Source organism: Leptonychotes weddellii, chromosome 12 (genome assembly GCF_054177405.1).
Source record: "Leptonychotes weddellii isolate Sample4059 chromosome 12, ASM5417740v2, whole genome shotgun sequence".
Taxonomy (NCBI): domain Eukaryota; kingdom Metazoa; phylum Chordata; class Mammalia; order Carnivora; family Phocidae; genus Leptonychotes; species Leptonychotes weddellii.
The window spans coordinates 41,121,817-41,140,248 of NC_138380.1; the positions used below are offsets into that span (position 1 = coordinate 41,121,817).

The 18,432-nt window shown below is 52.4% G+C and overlaps 1 protein-coding gene across 2 annotated transcripts in view; it reads right to left on the minus strand.

The window, feature by feature from the left end:
- Positions 1–18,432, minus strand: part of MINDY4 (MINDY lysine 48 deubiquitinase 4) — a 102,199-nt gene that overhangs the window by 39,751 nt on the left and 44,016 nt on the right. For both annotated transcript variants that reach the window (XR_014139225.1, XM_081800320.1), the window contains exons 6-9: positions 17,580–17,638; positions 12,100–12,206; positions 9,496–9,612; positions 8,179–8,267 (exon numbers count right to left, since the gene is read on the minus strand). Coding sequence is in view for 1 of the 2 variants with exons in the window: in XM_081800320.1 (XP_081656446.1) it covers positions 8,179–8,267; positions 9,496–9,612; positions 12,100–12,206; positions 17,580–17,638 (372 nt within the window). In the remaining variant the exon portion in view is untranslated. The remainder of the gene's footprint in view (positions 1–8,178; positions 8,268–9,495; positions 9,613–12,099; positions 12,207–17,579; positions 17,639–18,432) is intronic.

An 18,432-nucleotide genomic window follows, 5' to 3' on the forward strand; every position in this document is an offset into this window, starting at 1 on the left:
AATGAGGAATATAGGGCAGAGAGGAGGACTGGGGGAGCAGCTGGAGGTGCACGTGGGACCCCCTGGGTGAAGCTATCTGACACATGGAAAGCCCAGGAGAGCATCGGGGCTGAGGATAGGTTTATGCACCACCAGCATGTGAGGGGTCCTTGGCCCTTTGAGGGGCTAAGATTCTCCAGACAGAGGATGAGGAAGGGCAGAGATGGCAGCCAAGGATGAAACCCCACAGGACTCTGGTGTACCAGGGATGCAGAGGACGGCAGGAAGCAGCACGGCAGTAGGGGCACGGCTGGGAGATGGTGCTATTACACAGTCCTAGGAGCAAATGGACTTTGAGCAAAACAGGCAGTCAGCAATGTCAAAAATGGCAGAGACACCTTATGATAAAAATGGTAACACAGAAGCCCTGGTGCATGAAATGAGCAACAGGGAAGAACAGGCAACAGCCTGATAGAGACACTTCCTTCAGTTTCACATTTCCAGGGCTCCTAGAGCTGTACTTCTTGCCCACTGCTGGAGTCTATGAATTTTTTCTAAGTCCTTAGAAAAATTAAATTCTTACAAAAGCAGTCTGAGTGTTAGGCTCTTCCTAACAAACAAAGGTGCCTCGATGAAGACCCTGCTGGGGCTCAAAGGAATACACGGCAGGGGGCAAGGGGTGGGGGTCGGGGTTCTATGTTTTCAGTGGCCAACTAACACCTGAGCTCCATGCTAAGCTGTGTGGGGGAGAAAGAAAACTGGAGAAATGGGAACCAGGAGACCAGGACACAGGTCACTGTGATGGGCAGCACGTGGTCACTCCCCAGTGCCTGAGACACAGAGCCAGTGGCCTGCATCCAGGCTGTACAACGCCTTTAAAATAGGAGGCAAACGACATAATCGTCCCTCAGTTTTCCCTTCCATAAACTGGAGAGGACCCTAGTACCTCCTCTGTAGCACTGGGAACTTTAAACAAGGTGATGTGTGTAAAGGTCCATAGCCCAGTGCCTGGCACAGGGTGAATGGTCAGTAATGGATACCTATCACTGTTGTCTTTATGGAAACATCAAGTCCCCACCTTGGCTGTGGTGACGGGAAGGTGAACTCCTACCATCTGGTGTAAAAGTGACAAGAAGCCCCTGACACCAGGGTATCCTTCAAACCTAATGAGACAAACAACAAGTCCTCAACCACTTGAAAAATGAAATGGCAGACTGCCTGCTACTTGTGCAGCCTCTGGAAGCCCGCCATGCTCCTCGAGGAAATGGTTACCATGCCATCACCAAACCAGGCGGCCTGGGCTGTGGGGGGAGCACTGGCCTGGGTCACCATCAACTATGAAAACAAAGGTGAGGAAATGTTGTGCTGGGTTTCCGGAGAGGTGATGCCAAGGACAGAGAGGGGCCTGGAAAGCACGGCTTGTCAGACAAAGGAGAAGGGATTGGACATTTATCCCCTTGGATTCAGAACCTATGAAAGTAGGCTTTGTCATCCCCACAGCTCCTGTTTCCTGCCCTGCCCCCACCCAGGTGACCGTCACATCCTGTCAAACACACCTCCTGAAAACCCTTGCCAATCCCCTTCCTGCCCCTGCCCGGGACCAGGGTGCTCTGCTCCCCAGCTGAGTTGTTCCAGCCAGGGCCTGACCAGCATCTCTGCTCCATCTTGTCCCTGTGGGCTCTTCCTACACCACAGGTGTGACCAGGGTTCCCCCCAGTTAGAACCCTTACCATGGCTAGGAGTTGTGCAAACTTGTGTCTGGACTTTAAACTCTGCCTAGAATATCTATGCTGGGAAACCTGCAGACGTGGAACCAAGAGGTCTCCTTTCACACATTCACTGTGTTCTACACTAACTTGCTGAAGCAAGTCATGTGCTTGATTGAAAGCTTCTCAGTGTAGCCATAAATGAGATTTGAAAAGCCGACATATACTGAGTATCTATCATGTGCCAAGCACTGTTAGAAACACATTGCATGTATTATTTCATTAGCCATTAAAGCTACCCTATCGAGGTGGCAGTATTATTGCTTTTAAATGGGGAAACTGAGGCACAGAGCCTAAGGGATTCACCCAAGGTCACACAGTTAGGAAAGTTGGAAAAATTAAAACAGCATTGAGGGAGGAAGGAGAACTTGGGGAAATGGAACCGACTGTCTAGAGCTCTTGGCTTTAGGAAGCAGCATTCCTCTGTCTTCAAGCCTGTCTCTTGGGCACCATGAAACACTATCAAGAGATCTGGCTTCTCAGTCCGGCCCGTGTCTTTCTGATCTCACGGACTGGTTACAGACCCTCTGAACCTCTGCGTTTCTACAGAAAAGTCCTCATTTTTTACACTGGCTTCCATTTAGAAACACTTCCAGTCTCTTCATCCTTCCCTGGGCCCCCGTTTGCTCTTTTGAGATACATCTTTCCAGAAGACACAGTGGAAAAGTGCAGTGGTTGGGCCTGGGTTTGGTTCCTGGCTCCCAGGCCTTGGAGAAGCCCCTTGCCCTCGCTGGCCTTCGCCTCCCACATAGATGTGGACACTGGGCCACGTGCCCCCAAACATCATTCCGGTATTGCCATTTCTGCCATTTAACTGGCCACAGGGTAGACAGGGCTGTCCGTGCAGACGACGAGAGGAAGGGGGCGCTGTGGTGAGTCACCCAGGCTCCAGCTCCACCAGGTATCTCCCTGCTTTCGCCTGCAAAATCTCAATGGCAAGGGTGGTTCCTGTTTGCCTTCATCGGTCAGACGTGCGCTCATCAAACTCCTACCATGAACCTAGCACCCAGCCAGGCTCTCCAACCAAGAGAAGTTTCTTTAAGCATCTAATTCCTCACAGGAGAAGTACAGGATGAAGACATTTGCCTACGGGTGGTGGTGGGCATGGGGGAGTAATACAGCCTGCATGTTTGCCCAAATTATTCCAGTCCTTCAGATTAAGAAATGTTCTGATCCCAACTATCTCGAAATGGCCTCACCCATCCACTCTGATGTGCCCAGCGGTTCGCGTCTCCAAACCACCCAGAGGAAGTCTGGTGAATGACCACAGCCTTTCTGCTCCCTCTCAGGCTCACAAGCTGTTGCAGGCAGTGGGGAGAAGGCCAGTCCGGGGGCCACCGGACCTGGGGTCCAAGCCCGGCTCTGCTACGGTGTCCAGACAGGCCTCGGGCAAGTGCCCCTCTTTCTCTGGGCCTTGAATTTCACAATTTCAAAGGGAAGAGGAGGTGAGGGGACAACATCCTTGTCTGCGGCTCTCTCTAGGCCTGCAGGGGAGTGAGGCTCGTCGTCTCTTCCCACACACCGGCACAACCACCTCCTCAAGGGGAAAACACAGAGTCCTGCCGCCTGGCTCTGTCCTCCCCAACTGAGGAGAGGCCAGCTGCCGGCCTGACGGAGTGGGTCCTAATGAAGCCAGACAGCTCCAGAGAAAAAACACCACAACTGCCAAGAGGCCTTTACTTCAGCATGACTTCCCTGGAGGGCGCAGTCAATCCCCCACGCTGCTTTCACAGAATCGCTCCCCATCAGTGGCGGGTGGCGGGTGGCGGGTGGTGGGCGGAGGGCGCGAGGAGGGGCCCCACCGCCAGCCCCAGCATGGGAAGGCCCACAGGTCCTTCAAGCGCCCCCCAGAGCCCAGAGTTGGGCAGCTGCACATGCTGCCTAGGTGTGGGGGGCCAGGCCACCATGGTGTTCCTGAAGAGAAAAAAGGAGTCACCTGTATTTTTTTTTTTAAGTTGGGTCATTTCTGAAATCCTGGAATTTCAGAGTCAAAAGGAAGTATTGAAGCCTCGAACCCATCTCAGCACACACTGCCCATGTAGAAACATCAATGACCCAACCCGTCGATATTAAAATTGTATGAATAAACCAATGAAACCAGAGGAGCTGGGCATGAAGAGGGGCTCCTACAGGGTGTCACCCTTTGCTCACATGAGGTGTTTGCTGTATTACTCTTTGTACTTCCGTACTGAGTTCTTCCAAAGTAGGGGAAAGGGGAAGGGTGTGCCCAGAAGGCCTCTGTAAAACACAGAGCCACGCCTTGGTCACTGAGAGTCCGTCTGGGGGTCCGGCACACGAATGTTCCAAACGCCTGGCGTCGGCCCCTCCTGACCTCTCTGGCTCTCCTGTTGCTCAGAGTCTCTTCTGGGGCACAGCAGAGCACGAAGGCGGACAGGGCTCAGCCGCAGATGCCAGGAGTGACCCTGGGTGAGCATCTCCCCTCTCTGAGCCTCGGCTTCCCCAGATGGTCCTGCCTGCTTGCACAGCCCTTGATAATTTACAAAGGACTGGGCTTGCATTTCCTTGTTGAGTCAAACTTAGGCAAGACAGAGATTCACCAATGGAGAAGGTGAAGCGCTGCAGCCCAGGTCTCTGAACCCAGCCCTGTAGGGCCTCATCACCACGAAACAGCAACCCAGACTCTGCTCTCACTTCCCTCCTTTGCTGCCAGCCCTGGGCACCAGCCCCTTGCTCCCCGGGCCTTTGTTTGACCCAAGTCCTAGCTTGAAGCCAGAAGAACTCTCCTCTCCCACCCCCAATGGCCCTCCAGCCCCCGAGTCAGGCTGTAACCTCAGCAAACCCGGCCCCATGGCAGGGGAAGTGGGAGAAGGAAACACAGGACTGGGGGTGTGGGGGTGTGTGTTATGTGTGTGTGTGTGTGTGTGTGTGTAGGCATCTGGTGCCCCTTGCCTATAGTCCATCACCACTGGGACTCCCCCAGCTTGTCCCTCTCTGAGCTACCTCTTCCTGAGCTCCTGCTAGAGCCCCAGTGGATGGAAGCAGAAAGCCAGCCCACGGTGCTCCACCTCATGGAGATGAGCCCTGGTTGCAGCACCTGGAGCAGCAGGGGGTGAGGGCAGAGAGGGGAGGGACTTACCAGGAGCACCCATAGTTGTGGGGCTCCCAAGAAAACTGAGGTCACTCTTCTGCAGCATGAATCCTTCCATGCTTCCTGGAGGAGGGGACCGTGGCCAGCAGGCCGAGTTCCCTGGATACTCCACACATACTGCTGAGCCAGGCAGCCAGACTGGGGCTCCTTCCCACCTGGCACACCCCTACATATACCCCCCCCGCAGCTCCTTCTTCCCCCTTCTCCCTCTGCCTAACCACCACTGCCCCTAGGACCCAGCTCAGACCCACCAGCCTGGCCACCAAGGGCCTTCAATCTAGGCTGGCCCCGACTCCTCTCTCAGAGTCCCAGCTGACAGGGAGCCCGTGGGAGCCAAGGCTGCACTCCCTCCGCCTCCTTCCCAGCTAAGACTTGATGGAACTCTCCATCTAGTCGGTGCTTAAATAGACACCTGTCACTGTAAACTGGGGCCTAAGCCCAGGCTTGGCCAGTGGCTGGCTGGCAGATGGTGAGAGGTAGAAAGAACCTCACTTCCCACTGCTCACCCGGTTTTCTTTCCGCCCAGAGCCCGACTTTCGCCCACAACCAGGATGGCTTTTTGCCTTCCAAGCCCTCGCTCCCCTCTCTGGTGTGGAGAGCAGAGCGCTCCCCGGAGAATGTACCTGTGGATCCAGAGGCTGGAACATTCCCTCAGTGGTGTGTGGGGTGGGCGACAAGGAATCGAGCCTGCCTTGTGTGTGCCCTGGACAGAAACAGCCCTTCCTGGAACCAACTTAAATGCCCCATCCCAATCATTGGAAAACAATCCACAACTTCCCCCCAAGTACAAAGTCCAAGTTCAAAAGCAGCTCTGAATGAGAAGAGGGCTGAAATGAATTATGAGACATCTCCCATGAGGGCCAAGGCCAAGGCTTGACCCAAGCAGCTGGTAAGGCCCCAAGGCCCCTCTGGCAGCCTGGCCCTGACCCATCTGCCAGCCCCAGGTCTCACCCTGCCCCCCCGCAAACCCTGCCCTGGCCACCCCAGGCAGCTCTCGGCTCCCTTGTCCGCCCTGCTCTCACTGCCCTTGGGCCTCTCTCTGCACATGCTGTTCTCCTTACTGGAACACCATTCCCTCCCCTCCCTGTGAGTCTGGATAACTCATGCATTTGTGCATGTGTTCATTCAACAAAAATTCCGAGGGCCTCTTCTGTGGCCTAGGCCCTGGGCTGGATGCCAGGGACAGGCTGTGAACCAGGCAGCCCAGGAAGGCCCCTGTTCTCATGGGGCTGGTATTCCCAGGGGGTGGAGCGGTGGGGGTGCAACCGTGGACAGGTAACGATGTCAGGGAACAAGGGCACCTTGGAGCAGGCCCGGGGTTCTTCTCACCTAGGGAAGGCCTCCGTGATGTCAAGGCCTCTGTGCAGTAAGGAGCCCAAGAAGAAGTCTGAGGGATTCGCTGGGAAGGGGGAAATTGAGGGAGGAACGAGCATATATAAGGATGTGTGTGAAGCCAACTGGGAGTCGATGACCTCCAGACCTCAGCGGGATTCGAATGTCACCCCTCCAACAGGCCTGCCCCACCCCGTTCAGGTCTGGGGGAACCCTGAGCATCCGGCACATCCCCTGGAGCCTCTGTTTGTCTGGCTCTCACGCTCAATCATAGGTGCCGTGAAGGCAAGGCCGAGGCTGTCCTCTGTCTTCCCTCCAAGCACCTGCCAAGCCCTCCCAGCATGCTTCTTTCCAGCGCAAGGAAGGGAGGTGGGCAGTCAGGCGCATGTGCACTCGGGGACAGTCCCTGCACCCTTTGAGGGCAGCCAGAGGTCGCTCATTTGGCAAGTTCCACTCAGTCGGGAGCATTCCAGAACATCAAGCACTGTGCTACCTCTCCAGGACAGTCGACAGCAGGGTCTCTGCCCGCACTGTGGTTAGCTGGCTGGCCTTTCAGGGGCCCTGCACAGACAGGAGCAGTTATGTCTGGACGTGATGGGGAGGTGGGGGTGGTGTGGAGAAGAACAAGGACGAGGTGAGATCCCGCTGTGGAAATGTTAGGTCGCTCTGCTCTGGGTATGGCTGGGCTATGCTGGTAACTGGCATCTTTTAACTTGAGACAAAACCGCTTGATGATTACTTTGTAATTAGACAAGTTATATTATTAGACAAATTCTAAAATGCCAAGCATGAAAAGCTACCTACCTAAGGCAAAATCCTCTAAAGTGGTAAAAGATGTTTCATCTGTCCTGGGCTTGGCAGGATATCTGGGGAGCCAGCATCCCTCCCAGGAATCTGCACACGGAAGAATGGGGAATGGGCCTTGTTGTCTTTATAACACCTAAGCTTTTTTTTTTTTTTTTAAGGCACTGAAATGCCTACATCAAAGAACAAGACCCTTTAATTAAAATTCAGGAACTGGCAAAACTTAGCTGTGATTTTAGAAGCTGTTTAATCACAACTTTTGGGAGGAGAATGGAGGTATCTACTAGGCAGGACGACTCTTCCGGCATGCTGGAAATATTTTTCTTTCTTGATCTGGCTGATAGGATGATGGGGCGGGGGGATTTTGCAATAATGCATTGAGCAGAACACATATGAGTCATGCACTTTTTTGAGACGTGTACTTTCCTGTATGCATGTTATCGTTCAACTAATAAAGAGAGAGAGAAATAAGAATACGTGCCATTTCTGTAGCTCTGGGGGTAACTGAGCACAAGCTAGTCACTGGGCACACAGGGAGATGAAAGGAGGCCATCTCCTCAAACTGGCCATCCAGCCCCGGCCCTGGCCAGCACCTGGCCAATACTTCTAGCTTAGCACCAACCATGGTATACAGTTATGGTTTTCTATCCATCCCTCCACCGCACAGAGCATTCTGCCTGCACAGAGATGTTCCAGAAAGGTCTGTGGAGTGAGTGAGAAGGAGAAGGAGGTGCCCATGTGCAAACACGTAACGTGTGAGGTGGAGACAAATGGCCGAAGAGAGTGGAAGCAATGCACTGCGGGGCCGGCTGGCATGTGTGGGAATGGCTGTTGGCAGAGGTGAGGCAACATGGGGAGGGAGGGGAGACCTGGGCTCCATCGAAGGGTCAGCAGGTTGATGTGGGTGTGGATGGGCTTTGGGCAGCTGCTGCGCTTAGCTGCTGAGGAGGGGGTGGCCTTAGTTTTGATGCCATTCCAGCAGCTACTTGCCACGTGGAATGGGACTCAGAGACAAATACATGCAGGTCATTTCAACTGGGCAGCGCTGGCCCTCTGAGCCAGTCACCATTTCCCTTTCCAGAAGACAGGAAATATCAGGGAACACACACGCTTCCTTGCTTGTTTTTTCTGGACACTGAGGAGAAGCCTCGGGAAAAGAAGATATTGCCAGAAGGAGCGCTGACTTACCGAACGCAGTCAGCTTCGCTATCTCCTTCAAACAGGAGTTTTTGTAGGACACAGCCTTGGACAGCTGCCAGAACCCCACAGGGACCCCCCTGCAAAGAAGGACACACATTAGTGCCCGTGAGGACCGACCCAAGGCAGAGCTGTCTGTCCCTCCAGAACCAGTCTCCGCCCACAGGTTAGAGACCCAGCGCCACCAAGCCACTGCCTCTCAAACAGGGGCCTTTGCTATGCCGAGTCCTTCCACAGAGCCCTGAGCCTAGTCACAGAGAAGGGGTGACAAAGGCCCCGGTGGCCAGCACTGGAGGAAGGGGCGAATCTGCATGTCTCACGGGAGGAAAGCAGGCCTTCACAACCAGTCAGGTGTAAAACCAAGTACGTCACCATAAGTTCCCAGTCATTCAAGGAAATGCTTCCATGTCCACAGGCTGAGGGTGTCAATGGTTTACTCAGCCTTCAAGGCCCATCCTAAAGGCCTCCTTCACCAGGAAGCCCTCCCTGACCATCTCAGCAGCCCCTTCAGCAGCCTCTGCTTATGTGAGCAATCTTCTGCCCAGCTGTGGCCTGCCTCAGCACCCATCAGGTGTGTCTTTGTCCCCCATGCCCCCACGTTAGAGGAAGAAGTCTCCTTGAGGGGTTCACCCCTATTCAACAAGTACAAGAATTATCAGAGTAGCAGGCGTGGGTACCCTTGAACTGGGGGTGTAAGAAGATGTGCTGAGCTTGGCCACACTAGGGACAGAGGCCAATGGTCTTGGGGTTCTTCCACAGGCAGTGAGGAGCAAGGGGAGGCACCTGGGGCTTGACAAATGGAACCTCACTGGGCTGCTGGATTGAGAGTATCTTCTGGCCCTTAAAGTGTATAACTCGGGAAATGTGTATACACCATGTCCAAATCCTGCCCCGGTGTACCTACATTTCCCTGTCTTAGAAAACACCTCCTCCTCACAAACTTCTTCTCAAAGCCTTCCCTTTATACTCATGCTGCCTCCTCCTTCAAGTGCTCTCTCTCCAGCCCTACCTGCAAAACCACTTCCCGAGACTCTGCCTGAGGACCCTCTCTGAGGCCCCCAACTAAACAAAGGCCTCCTTCCGCCCGTCTCAGAGAGGGTTCTGGCCACTGAGGAGAAGCCTCTGTGGGGGAAGGGTCACGTACCCCAGCTCCTGCTCTGCCAGCCCCACGTGAAGCTGCAGCACTGGGTGACAACTCGGCAAACACGGGGCTAGTCAGCACTGGATAGCTCAGCAAACTGCGGGACACCCGGCCCTACCTGTGACGGGCCCGCAGCGACGTCCCCCGGAAACGTAAAAGCAACCTGCCTTGTTCTGCACAATGCCGTATTTTAACGAGGCTTTGTCATTAAAGGAAAAACTCTGAAGCTTCCATTCCTCATTGAAACAGCAAAAGCTGGAGCCGAACAGAAGGGCCTTTATGTCCTGTCAAAAGAAGAGAGAGTTTCCTTAGTTGTCTTCAAGGCAAACAATAATACGCCACTCGGTGTCTGTACTCCCTCAGGAGCTGGTCTTGCATTCTAGCGGCGCAGCCTGCTTTCCAGCAGGCTCATCGATTTTTCTTTTTATTTTGCAAACTCATTCTCCTCATATTTGAGGAAAGAGAAAAAGCGACGCTGAGGGTCTTGCCTCTGGAACATCCATAAACCAAACCAGCCTGTGCTGACCCAGGCCTAGGCCTTTGCAGGCTCCTTAGAGGAAATCTGAAACACAGAATTTTAGTTTTAGAAGGGACCTTGGAGGTTCTTGACTGCACATACAATCACCTGTGGGGTGCTTAACAATCCTGATGCTCAGGCCACACGCCAGCCCAGCTAAATCAGAACCCCTGGGTGGCAGACTCCAGTGGCTGTAATTTTAAAAGCTCTCCAGGCGATTCCAACGTGCAGCTACGTTGGAGAACCAGTGCCGTGAGACAGGCTTAGCAACCTGTGACCCACGGGCCAAATTTGGCCCCACACGTGTTTTGGAAATAAAGTCTTATTGAAACACAGCAACACCCGTTTGATTTTATTTTCTCTATGTTGGCTTTCACATTGCAATGGCAGAGTTGAGCAGTTGCAACAGAGAGCCAAAAATATATGATCTGGCCCTTTACAGAGAGTTTGCCAGCCCCTGTTGCAGTACCACCCCTTAGTACGTGTAAGAATCTCCTCTATGCCATCACCCACAAGTGTCCCCCGTGAACTCAACTTGAACCCCAACAATCCAGTGAAGGGGTTCCTGCCACCCCCCCAAGCCAGTACCTCCATTTCTTCACAGCTCTGTCTTCTCTAAACTTCTGGCTGATACTGATCTCACTGTTCATCTCCCATAAGCCCAAGCCCCACCCTCCAGAGCCCCAGAAAGCGCCAACCACTGCCCGTGACCAGTCCGGGAAAGCAGAGCCTCTCCCTGGATGCCCCCTCCTTATGCCAGCCACCTCTCCTCTCTCTCCGCCATGACTTTACACCCAGGGTCTCAGAAGGGCCAACACATGGGCTCTGTTGCCACCTCTCCAGGTCAGATCTTTCCTACAGATTCAGATTATTTCCTTTCAGAATCGGTTCTTTTTTATTTTTCATTAAGTACAAGAAAGTCTCAGTGACAGAAGCATTTGTCTACACATCATCAAATGCGGGCTGGCGGCGCACAGGAGAGAAGACTGGGTGAATTCGTCCATCGGGGCTTGGTTTCCCTTCTTGCACCAACAATCCATGTATTTGAACCGAGCTTTTCGAGAGCCTGCGAACTATAGGGACTGGACTTTTCCGGCTGAAGCCCAGGTCTGTTCTCTTAGTCACAGAACAACAGCCCCCGGCTAGGCACAGTGTGGCCACCAGGGCACAGGGTTGTGAGCCTGAAAGCCTGGGTGCTATGGATGCTGTGTGCCCTGGGCCCTCCTTTTCTCTGGGTGGGCCTCAATTTTTCCAGCTGCTTTGGGAGATGCTGCTACTGGGTGGTCTAAATTTAGGGGTCTCAAAGGGCCCTTCCCAAAACAGGAGTGTTCACTGCAAAGAATCACAGCCCTGTGGCTACAGAGAGTCAGAGCACTTACTCCAGGCTTGGGGCCATGTAAAAGTGTCTGACCCAACCCCCACCCCCTGCCCCCCATGGTTTCAAAAGAAAGAAAGAAAAGGGAGGGAAGGAATGGGAAGGGATAAAACTTCTAGAAAAATCTTTGACTTTTTTTAATCTGTGTGCTGAGTATTTACAGGTAGGAAGAAAAGGGGGTCAACTGTGTCCCCAGGCATTTTAGCTTTTCCTCCTGGATCCTGGCTCAAGAGCCAGTGGAAGACAGCAGGAGCAGCATTCCATCCCCCAGGAACTGCTGGCCAAGGGGAGGGGTGAGGCCATCTGGCAGCTGAGATGGTGAGGAATCCGGGGCATCCCTGCAGAGGAGGCTGACAAGGCCAGGAACCTGCTCCCTAAGTCCTACGAGCTCAAGTCCCTCCTAGGAGGCCACTGGTGTGAACCCGACGGTGCTGAGGAATTAACACCCACCTGTCCTTCCCTCACTGCAATCCAGCCTGAGCCCAGCTTGGGGGACGAGCGCTAGAGAGCCGGTCTAATGAGGACGGTTCTCCCACTGCTGCCACAACTCTGGAGGTGCCCGTTGCACATGTGCAGAAGCAGCTCTGGGCCGAAAGAAGAACAAGACCCTGCAATGTCTGAATGGGAGGAGGCTGTACCCTCACCTCTTCTTGGAGGGGACCAGGCCCCCCATTTTCCTGACTCTCAGTTCAGGCTCTTCTCTACCACACCTGAATTTCCACTTTAACCATGACTGAGACGTAAGATGGATGGGGCCAGAGGGATCAAAGTCACCTCACCCATACCAATTCACACCAAGACAGCTTCAATTCACACTGCACCAATTCACACCAATTCAAATCAAGATGTATCAATGCACACTTTTAAGGTGACGCCTACCTTGGCCACTGAGAGGTCGATTGGCTTTGACACTATTTGCAGCTTGAGCATCGATGGACCTGGAGACAGGATGACTTCATCCTTTATCAATTCATCCTCCACATCCTCTGAAAGAATACCAGGGCACGTGAGCTCCGTATTATGACCCATGGAGAACAGAATAAGAAATCATTTGGGGCGCCTAGGTGGCTCAGTCGGTTAAGTGTCCGACTCTTGATTTTGGCTCACGTCATGATTTTCATTTTCAGGTCATGGGATCAAGCCCCACATCAGGCTCCACACTCAGCAGGAGTCTGCTTGAGAGTCTCTCCCTCCCTCTCCCTCTGCCCCTCCCCCAGCTCTCTAAATAAATAAATAGATAAATAAATAAATAAAATCTTAAAAGAAAAAACAGAAATCCTTTAACACCAAGGACATGGATGAGTTTGAATGAAAGGAGGGCTTCCTTATCTTCCACCCACCTCTCCCCTTTGGGGCTCCCAGACCTTCACCAGAAGGAAAAAAGGCAGAGCAAGGGCCCTCACTCCTGTCACAGCCCATGCTGGTCCACGGCACAAGGATGCCAGTGGGCATGATCTGGCTACTGGTCCACTAGAAAGTTCTACCTGTGGACATGCAGTGAACAAGAGCCTAAGGCTGAAGCCATGGAGTCAGGCCCAGAAAAGCCTCACCCAGACACCTTTCTTACAAAGGGCGGGCACAGCGCACAAACCTGTGCCTGAGGACAAACACGAAGAGGGCAGAATTAAGAAAGAAAATGCCACCATTCCTGATAAAAATAACAATAACACATTATCACTGTCGTGGCTTTCACTTGCCAACCACTTGAGTTTTAGCACCTAAGTCCCATAACAGGCCCATAAGGGGGAAATTATCATCGCCCCCACTTACAGATGAGAAACTGAGCTTAGAGAAGTGAAAGGACTGGCCTGACATCATGCAGATGGAAAAGGGGCAGAGACAGGATAAAACCCAGGGCAGCTCCCAATCATTCTGCCATCCTGCCAGCCCGACCTCCCTGGACCTCCAGCCAGAGGGACACTGAGTCACATGCCACATACAGTCTTCCTACAGCTGGAGCAACAGAGGCCCGGAGAGGGTCCCAGCTTGGTCTTGGCAGCCCCAGCCTGTGCCTTCCCAGCCGGCTGAGCCTCCCTCCCGCCACTGTACCCACAGCCGCAGCATTTACCAGAACACTCAGAGGAAGGACCCAAGTGAAAACAATCCAAGGTAATTGTGCTGGCAAAGCTGAGCGGACCAGTCTCCAGAGAGCCTGTTGAACCTGTTTTTTCCTCATTTTCCCAAGATTAAATGATTATTTAAAAAGTACGCTACACTGCATAGAAATCAACATTACCTCCCATAATTCTGTACATCTGGGACGAGAGAAATGTCATTGTCCCTGCCCACATCTTCTGGAGATGCTATCCAAAGGCCAACATCCCCAGGACACATGTCTTATATCCTATTCTACAGTCTCCTTTTTTCCCCTGGGGGAGGACCAGGCATAGGACGAGGCCAACTCCCAGAGTCCCAGTCCACTAAAAAGGAGACCCTTCCACCTTTAGGCTAAAAAAAAATTAAAAGTAAGTCTGGAATTGAAATGAGAATCTGAATTTAAATGAGAACTCTTCTTAGTTAGGGCCTCTGAAAAAGTTACCCTGTGACCATGACCTTATAAAAGTACCCTGAAATAACAACCCGATAGATGTTCCCTCAGCAACGTGCATGGGTCTTAAAAACATGGTGCTGGGCAGAGAAAGCAAGAATGCAAATGAGATATCTAAGGCAATACGATTTACAACCATGACAAATACATACACACAAAAAACACGACACATTTTGCAAGAACACACACAAGCAGATATCGACTAAATACTCGAGAATGGTGGCTTGAGGACAGGAAGGTCATGGGCGTGTGGGAGTGGGGCTAAAGGGAAATGAAGGACAGGCAAGAGAAGGCAGGAGGAGGAGAGAGAGAAGGAGTGGGGTGGAGAAGGAAAGGGAGGAGGAAGGGAGGTAAAGGCCGATGGGCAGGCTTTGCAAAGATGAGTACTGAGAATGTTCCCTGGAGGAATAGAGATGTGTGATTAATTCAACCCCAGGCAGCTGAGGCCCAGAACAGATGGGAAGAGTAACCTGAGTGACTCTACAGGCCCTGAACGGCTCCTTGCAATGCCTCAGGCCAGACTGTTTCCTGGAGGCACAGAAGGGGCAGTATTTAAGCCTATTTGGAGGCTTCTGTTTAGTCTGAGTTTGTCCGGGAGGGAACCAGGGCTGAAACGTGCTCTGCTCAGGGCTCCATGAAGTAAATCGGAGAATGAAAGCTGGGGGCCCAGGGGAAGCAGACCGGTGGAGACCCCCAAGAGGAAGAAGAGGAAGCAGCCATCCTCAGCTTCTGCCAGGAGGAAGTTGGCCCCTGTCCAGGGATTTGGTTCAGGACCACATAGCAGGCCTCAGGCCCAGATGTGGCGGGACTGCCATGCAAAGGAAAAACAAAGCACTCCAGAATGACATGTTGGCCAAGCAGACAAAACCATCTGCAAATGCCGGTGGTTTGAGGATGCTATTTTTAAGGCCCTGGTATAAGTGTCTGGCTGAAAAGAAACAAGGGAGTTTGTTTTCTGATACCATTTTATTTACCCTTTGGAGGAAAACATATGGTAATATGTAATAGAGGTCCATATACGTCTTTGTCCAGGTGCCTGATCCATATTTCCCACTGACTCCAGATATCTTCCACCAGAAGTACCCCAACACCCCAGACTCAGGAATCTCAGCACAGCAGCCCTCCAGACTTCAGTTCTGATAACAGATTCCATCTCCCCAGCCCTCCTCCAGGGACCCACGCTGAGACCTCAGCCCTGTCTCACACACCACGAGGATCCAGCCTCCAGATGATTCTGCCTCCAGGATGTCTCACACCTCGCCCCCACCCTTTCTCCCTCCACTGTTACAGGAATATGTCATTCTTTTTCGATCTGTTCATCAAGCACTTCATCGAGCATCCATGATATGCCAAGGGTTGTGTGGAACAGTGGGACAAGGGAGGTCCAGAGATGAGTAAAGCACCACCCCTGCCTTTAAGGAGCTCGCTGCCTAGAGGGAGACAGAGCCCCAAACAAATAATGTAACATGAGTACTAAAACAGAGATAGTGCAACGGTTTTAAGAGCAGAGGAGAAGAGGCAAGTAATTCTGCCTTAGAGGGTCAGAGAAGCTCTCCATTAAAGCTAACTATTGCAGCAGGGTCTTGAAATACCCGGAGGATTTCGCCAGACAGAATAGGGGACCAATCACATCTTTTCTAGACTATTCCAAGAGCCCCCTCACTGGTCTTCCAACATCCAGGCCCTTACCTGTAAAATCCATCCTCCACACGTATCCAGAGGTAGCCCTAAACCCACAGCACCGCACACATTACTCACCAGCACAGAATCTTCAAGTGCTCTTTACTGACTAATGATTTACAGCCAAGCTCATTAGCACAGCACTCAAGGTCATCCTGGCCCTGCCACACCTTCGTTCCCAGCCTAGGCTCCCCCTGACCCCATGCCTTCCCCTGTGGGCCAGTTGCCTCAAGCCAATCACTCTTTCTCACACTCCATGCCTTGCCCACGAGGCTTGTCGCACATCTCAACCTGGCAAGACCTCCTCAACCTTCAGAGCCCAGTCTAAATACCTCCTCACTGTGGAAACCTCTGGAACCCACCAAAGAACTCGGCTTATACGTCTCTTGAAGCAGCGATGAACTACTAACCATCCTCTCTATGTGTTGTATCAGAGGGTACCTCTCTTCCTCTGTCCCACCCAACCCAGCCCTCCAAGAACGAAGGCCTCTTTTTATTCACCCTGATGTTCTTTCAACAGCCTCATCTATGCCCTGGCTAGTAACTGCTAACGGAAGTTGGCTGAACTGAACCAAAGGAAAATGAATCAGGGTAGGGAAGAAAATGCTGTTCCTCTAACCAAATTGTACTCCCTGTCTCTGCCTCACCCCAAAACTTCTTTCCCTTTCTCTTGATGACTGGGTTCCATGATGTCCTACCTTTTATCTCCTTCCCCTTTCCTAAATCATTAGCTGAGCCACTAGCAAAGAGGGTTCTGCCTCCCTCTGGAAAACACACACTTCAAACAACTGGGTTCTGAGAGAATTGCTAAAGCCTTCCTTCCAACAGGCTCCAACAGAGCCGTCTGGGTTCTGAAGGCCAGGAAGTGCTTCGTTTTCTGTCCAGACAGGAGTGGCTCTCACTGGAAAATCTTAAAGTGCAGTGCTTTACAGAAAGGCTTCAGAGGCCACCGCGTGCTGGCTCCGCACGTCGGCGTCGCCACAGGTGGGACTCTGCCCCTTCCTGCGCCGGCCAAGCGATCCCCACGGGCCACCGTGGGTGATTCCAGCTCTGAGGAACTGCTACCTCTGAAGTGAGCTGCGCAGAACAAACCCCTGCCTCGTCATTCAGACAGAGGCCCCTGCCTTCCAACCTCATCAAAGCAAACCGTCAGACCGCACGTCTCACACAAGTAACTTCTGAAGAGTGTGTGGCTTTCCTCCTCCAGTTTAAAAGGGGTGCTTGAATCTGCCTTCGGCTCGGGTCATGATCCCAGGGTCCTGGGATCGAGCCCCGCATCGGGCTCCCTGCTCCGCGGGAAGCCTGCTTCTCCCTCTCCCACTCCCCTTGCTTGTGTTCCCTCTCTCGCTGTGTCTCTCTCTCAAATAATAAAAGAAATAAAATCTTTAAAAAATAAATAAATAAACAAAAGGGGTGCTTGAAAGGAGAGGAAAAGTACGTGAATGGCCCGACAGGTAAATCACTGGCTTCCGGAAGAAGAGCAAATATCAACGGCACTCAAGCCTCATCCTTCAAATCTGGTCGCTGGGTCACCATCATCCGTTCTGCTGCTGCTTTGCCAAGCCCCGCAAACACAGCAGTCTTCGGGGAGGAGAGAATCACAGAAAGGGGAAACAAAGGATGGCTTCAAAACTGAAGAGCGGCTGGACATGTTCTCTATCGTGATCTGGGAAAGCAGTGACAGGGATGTACACGCGTGTGAAACTGCATGGAGCCAAACACTTAAGATGTGTACACTTAACCTATCCTATGCCTCAATAATACGCCGATTCAGTTTTTTAAAGGACAGTCTCCCCCAGGCACAGCTGTCTTCTGGAAACTTTGTATGTTCCGAATAGCCCTAAAAGAGCCCCCAAATGCAAAAGAGGCTCCTCTTCACCCCCACACCCCCACACCAGTGTGGGTCCAGAAATGCCCAGACTTCTCATAAGGATTTCTCCAAGACAGAAAGACAGAAGGCAGAAGAAGACAGCAACCACAAAGAGAGAAGCCTGCTCTACTCACTGGGCCAGCTTCTCCTTCCTAAGGTCAGGTGGGAGGAAAGGAGCCCCCACCCACCACCCCCCAGACGGAGCAAATGGAGGCCCTTGGACCCTGCCGGCCACAGCAGAGAGGCAGTGGGGGCACCTACCAAGCTGCAGGACACCCAGCTCGCCATCAGCCTTGTTGGGCACTGGCAACTGATTTTTCCTAGAAAAAAAGAAAATGTCAATGTACCAGAGGAAAATGAACCCGAAATACAAGCAGCAGAGAAGAAGGCAGGGAGCACTGGGTGGGGGTTCAGGGGACGGTTCTCTCTAGCCGGGCCCTGCCATTCGTGTATGCCCTGCACGGTCACTCTCCCTCTCTGCGCCACAGGTTCCTTCCCTGGATGGGACCAAACGGCCTCCCAGGTGCCTTTCAATTCTGTGTTCTCACGGACACACACACATACGCACACCAGCCGTACAGGTGGATAAATCCTGTAGTTTGACACTTGCCCAGAACCAAATGCGAGCGTGTCTTGCTGATGTCACCATGATACTGCTAGAAAACACACACACATACACATATGCACACGCAAATCAAGTGCTTGTCATCACTGCACAGGTTTTTTTCATCACATCTCTATTTTCTTTTTTGTTTTGTTTCTTTTCTCTCCCAGCTTTCTTTTTTTTTTTTTTTTTAAGATTTTATTTATTTATTCATTAGAGACAGAGAGAGAGAGAGGCAGAGGGAGAAGCAGGCTCCCAAGGAGCAGGGAGCCCGATGCGGGACTCGATCCCAGGACCCTGAGATCATGACCTGAGCCGAAGGCAGACGCTTAACCATCTGAGCCACCCAGGCGCCCTCTCCCAGCTTTCTTGTAAAGCCATCAGCAGCCATTTCTAAGAAACCTCTAAAATGCACCAAAAGCCTGTTCTGTGAGACTGATTTATAAGTTCAGGTATGTACATGTGGAACTTTCTCAACACGGCCCACCTGTATTTTAGCTCTCTGGATAT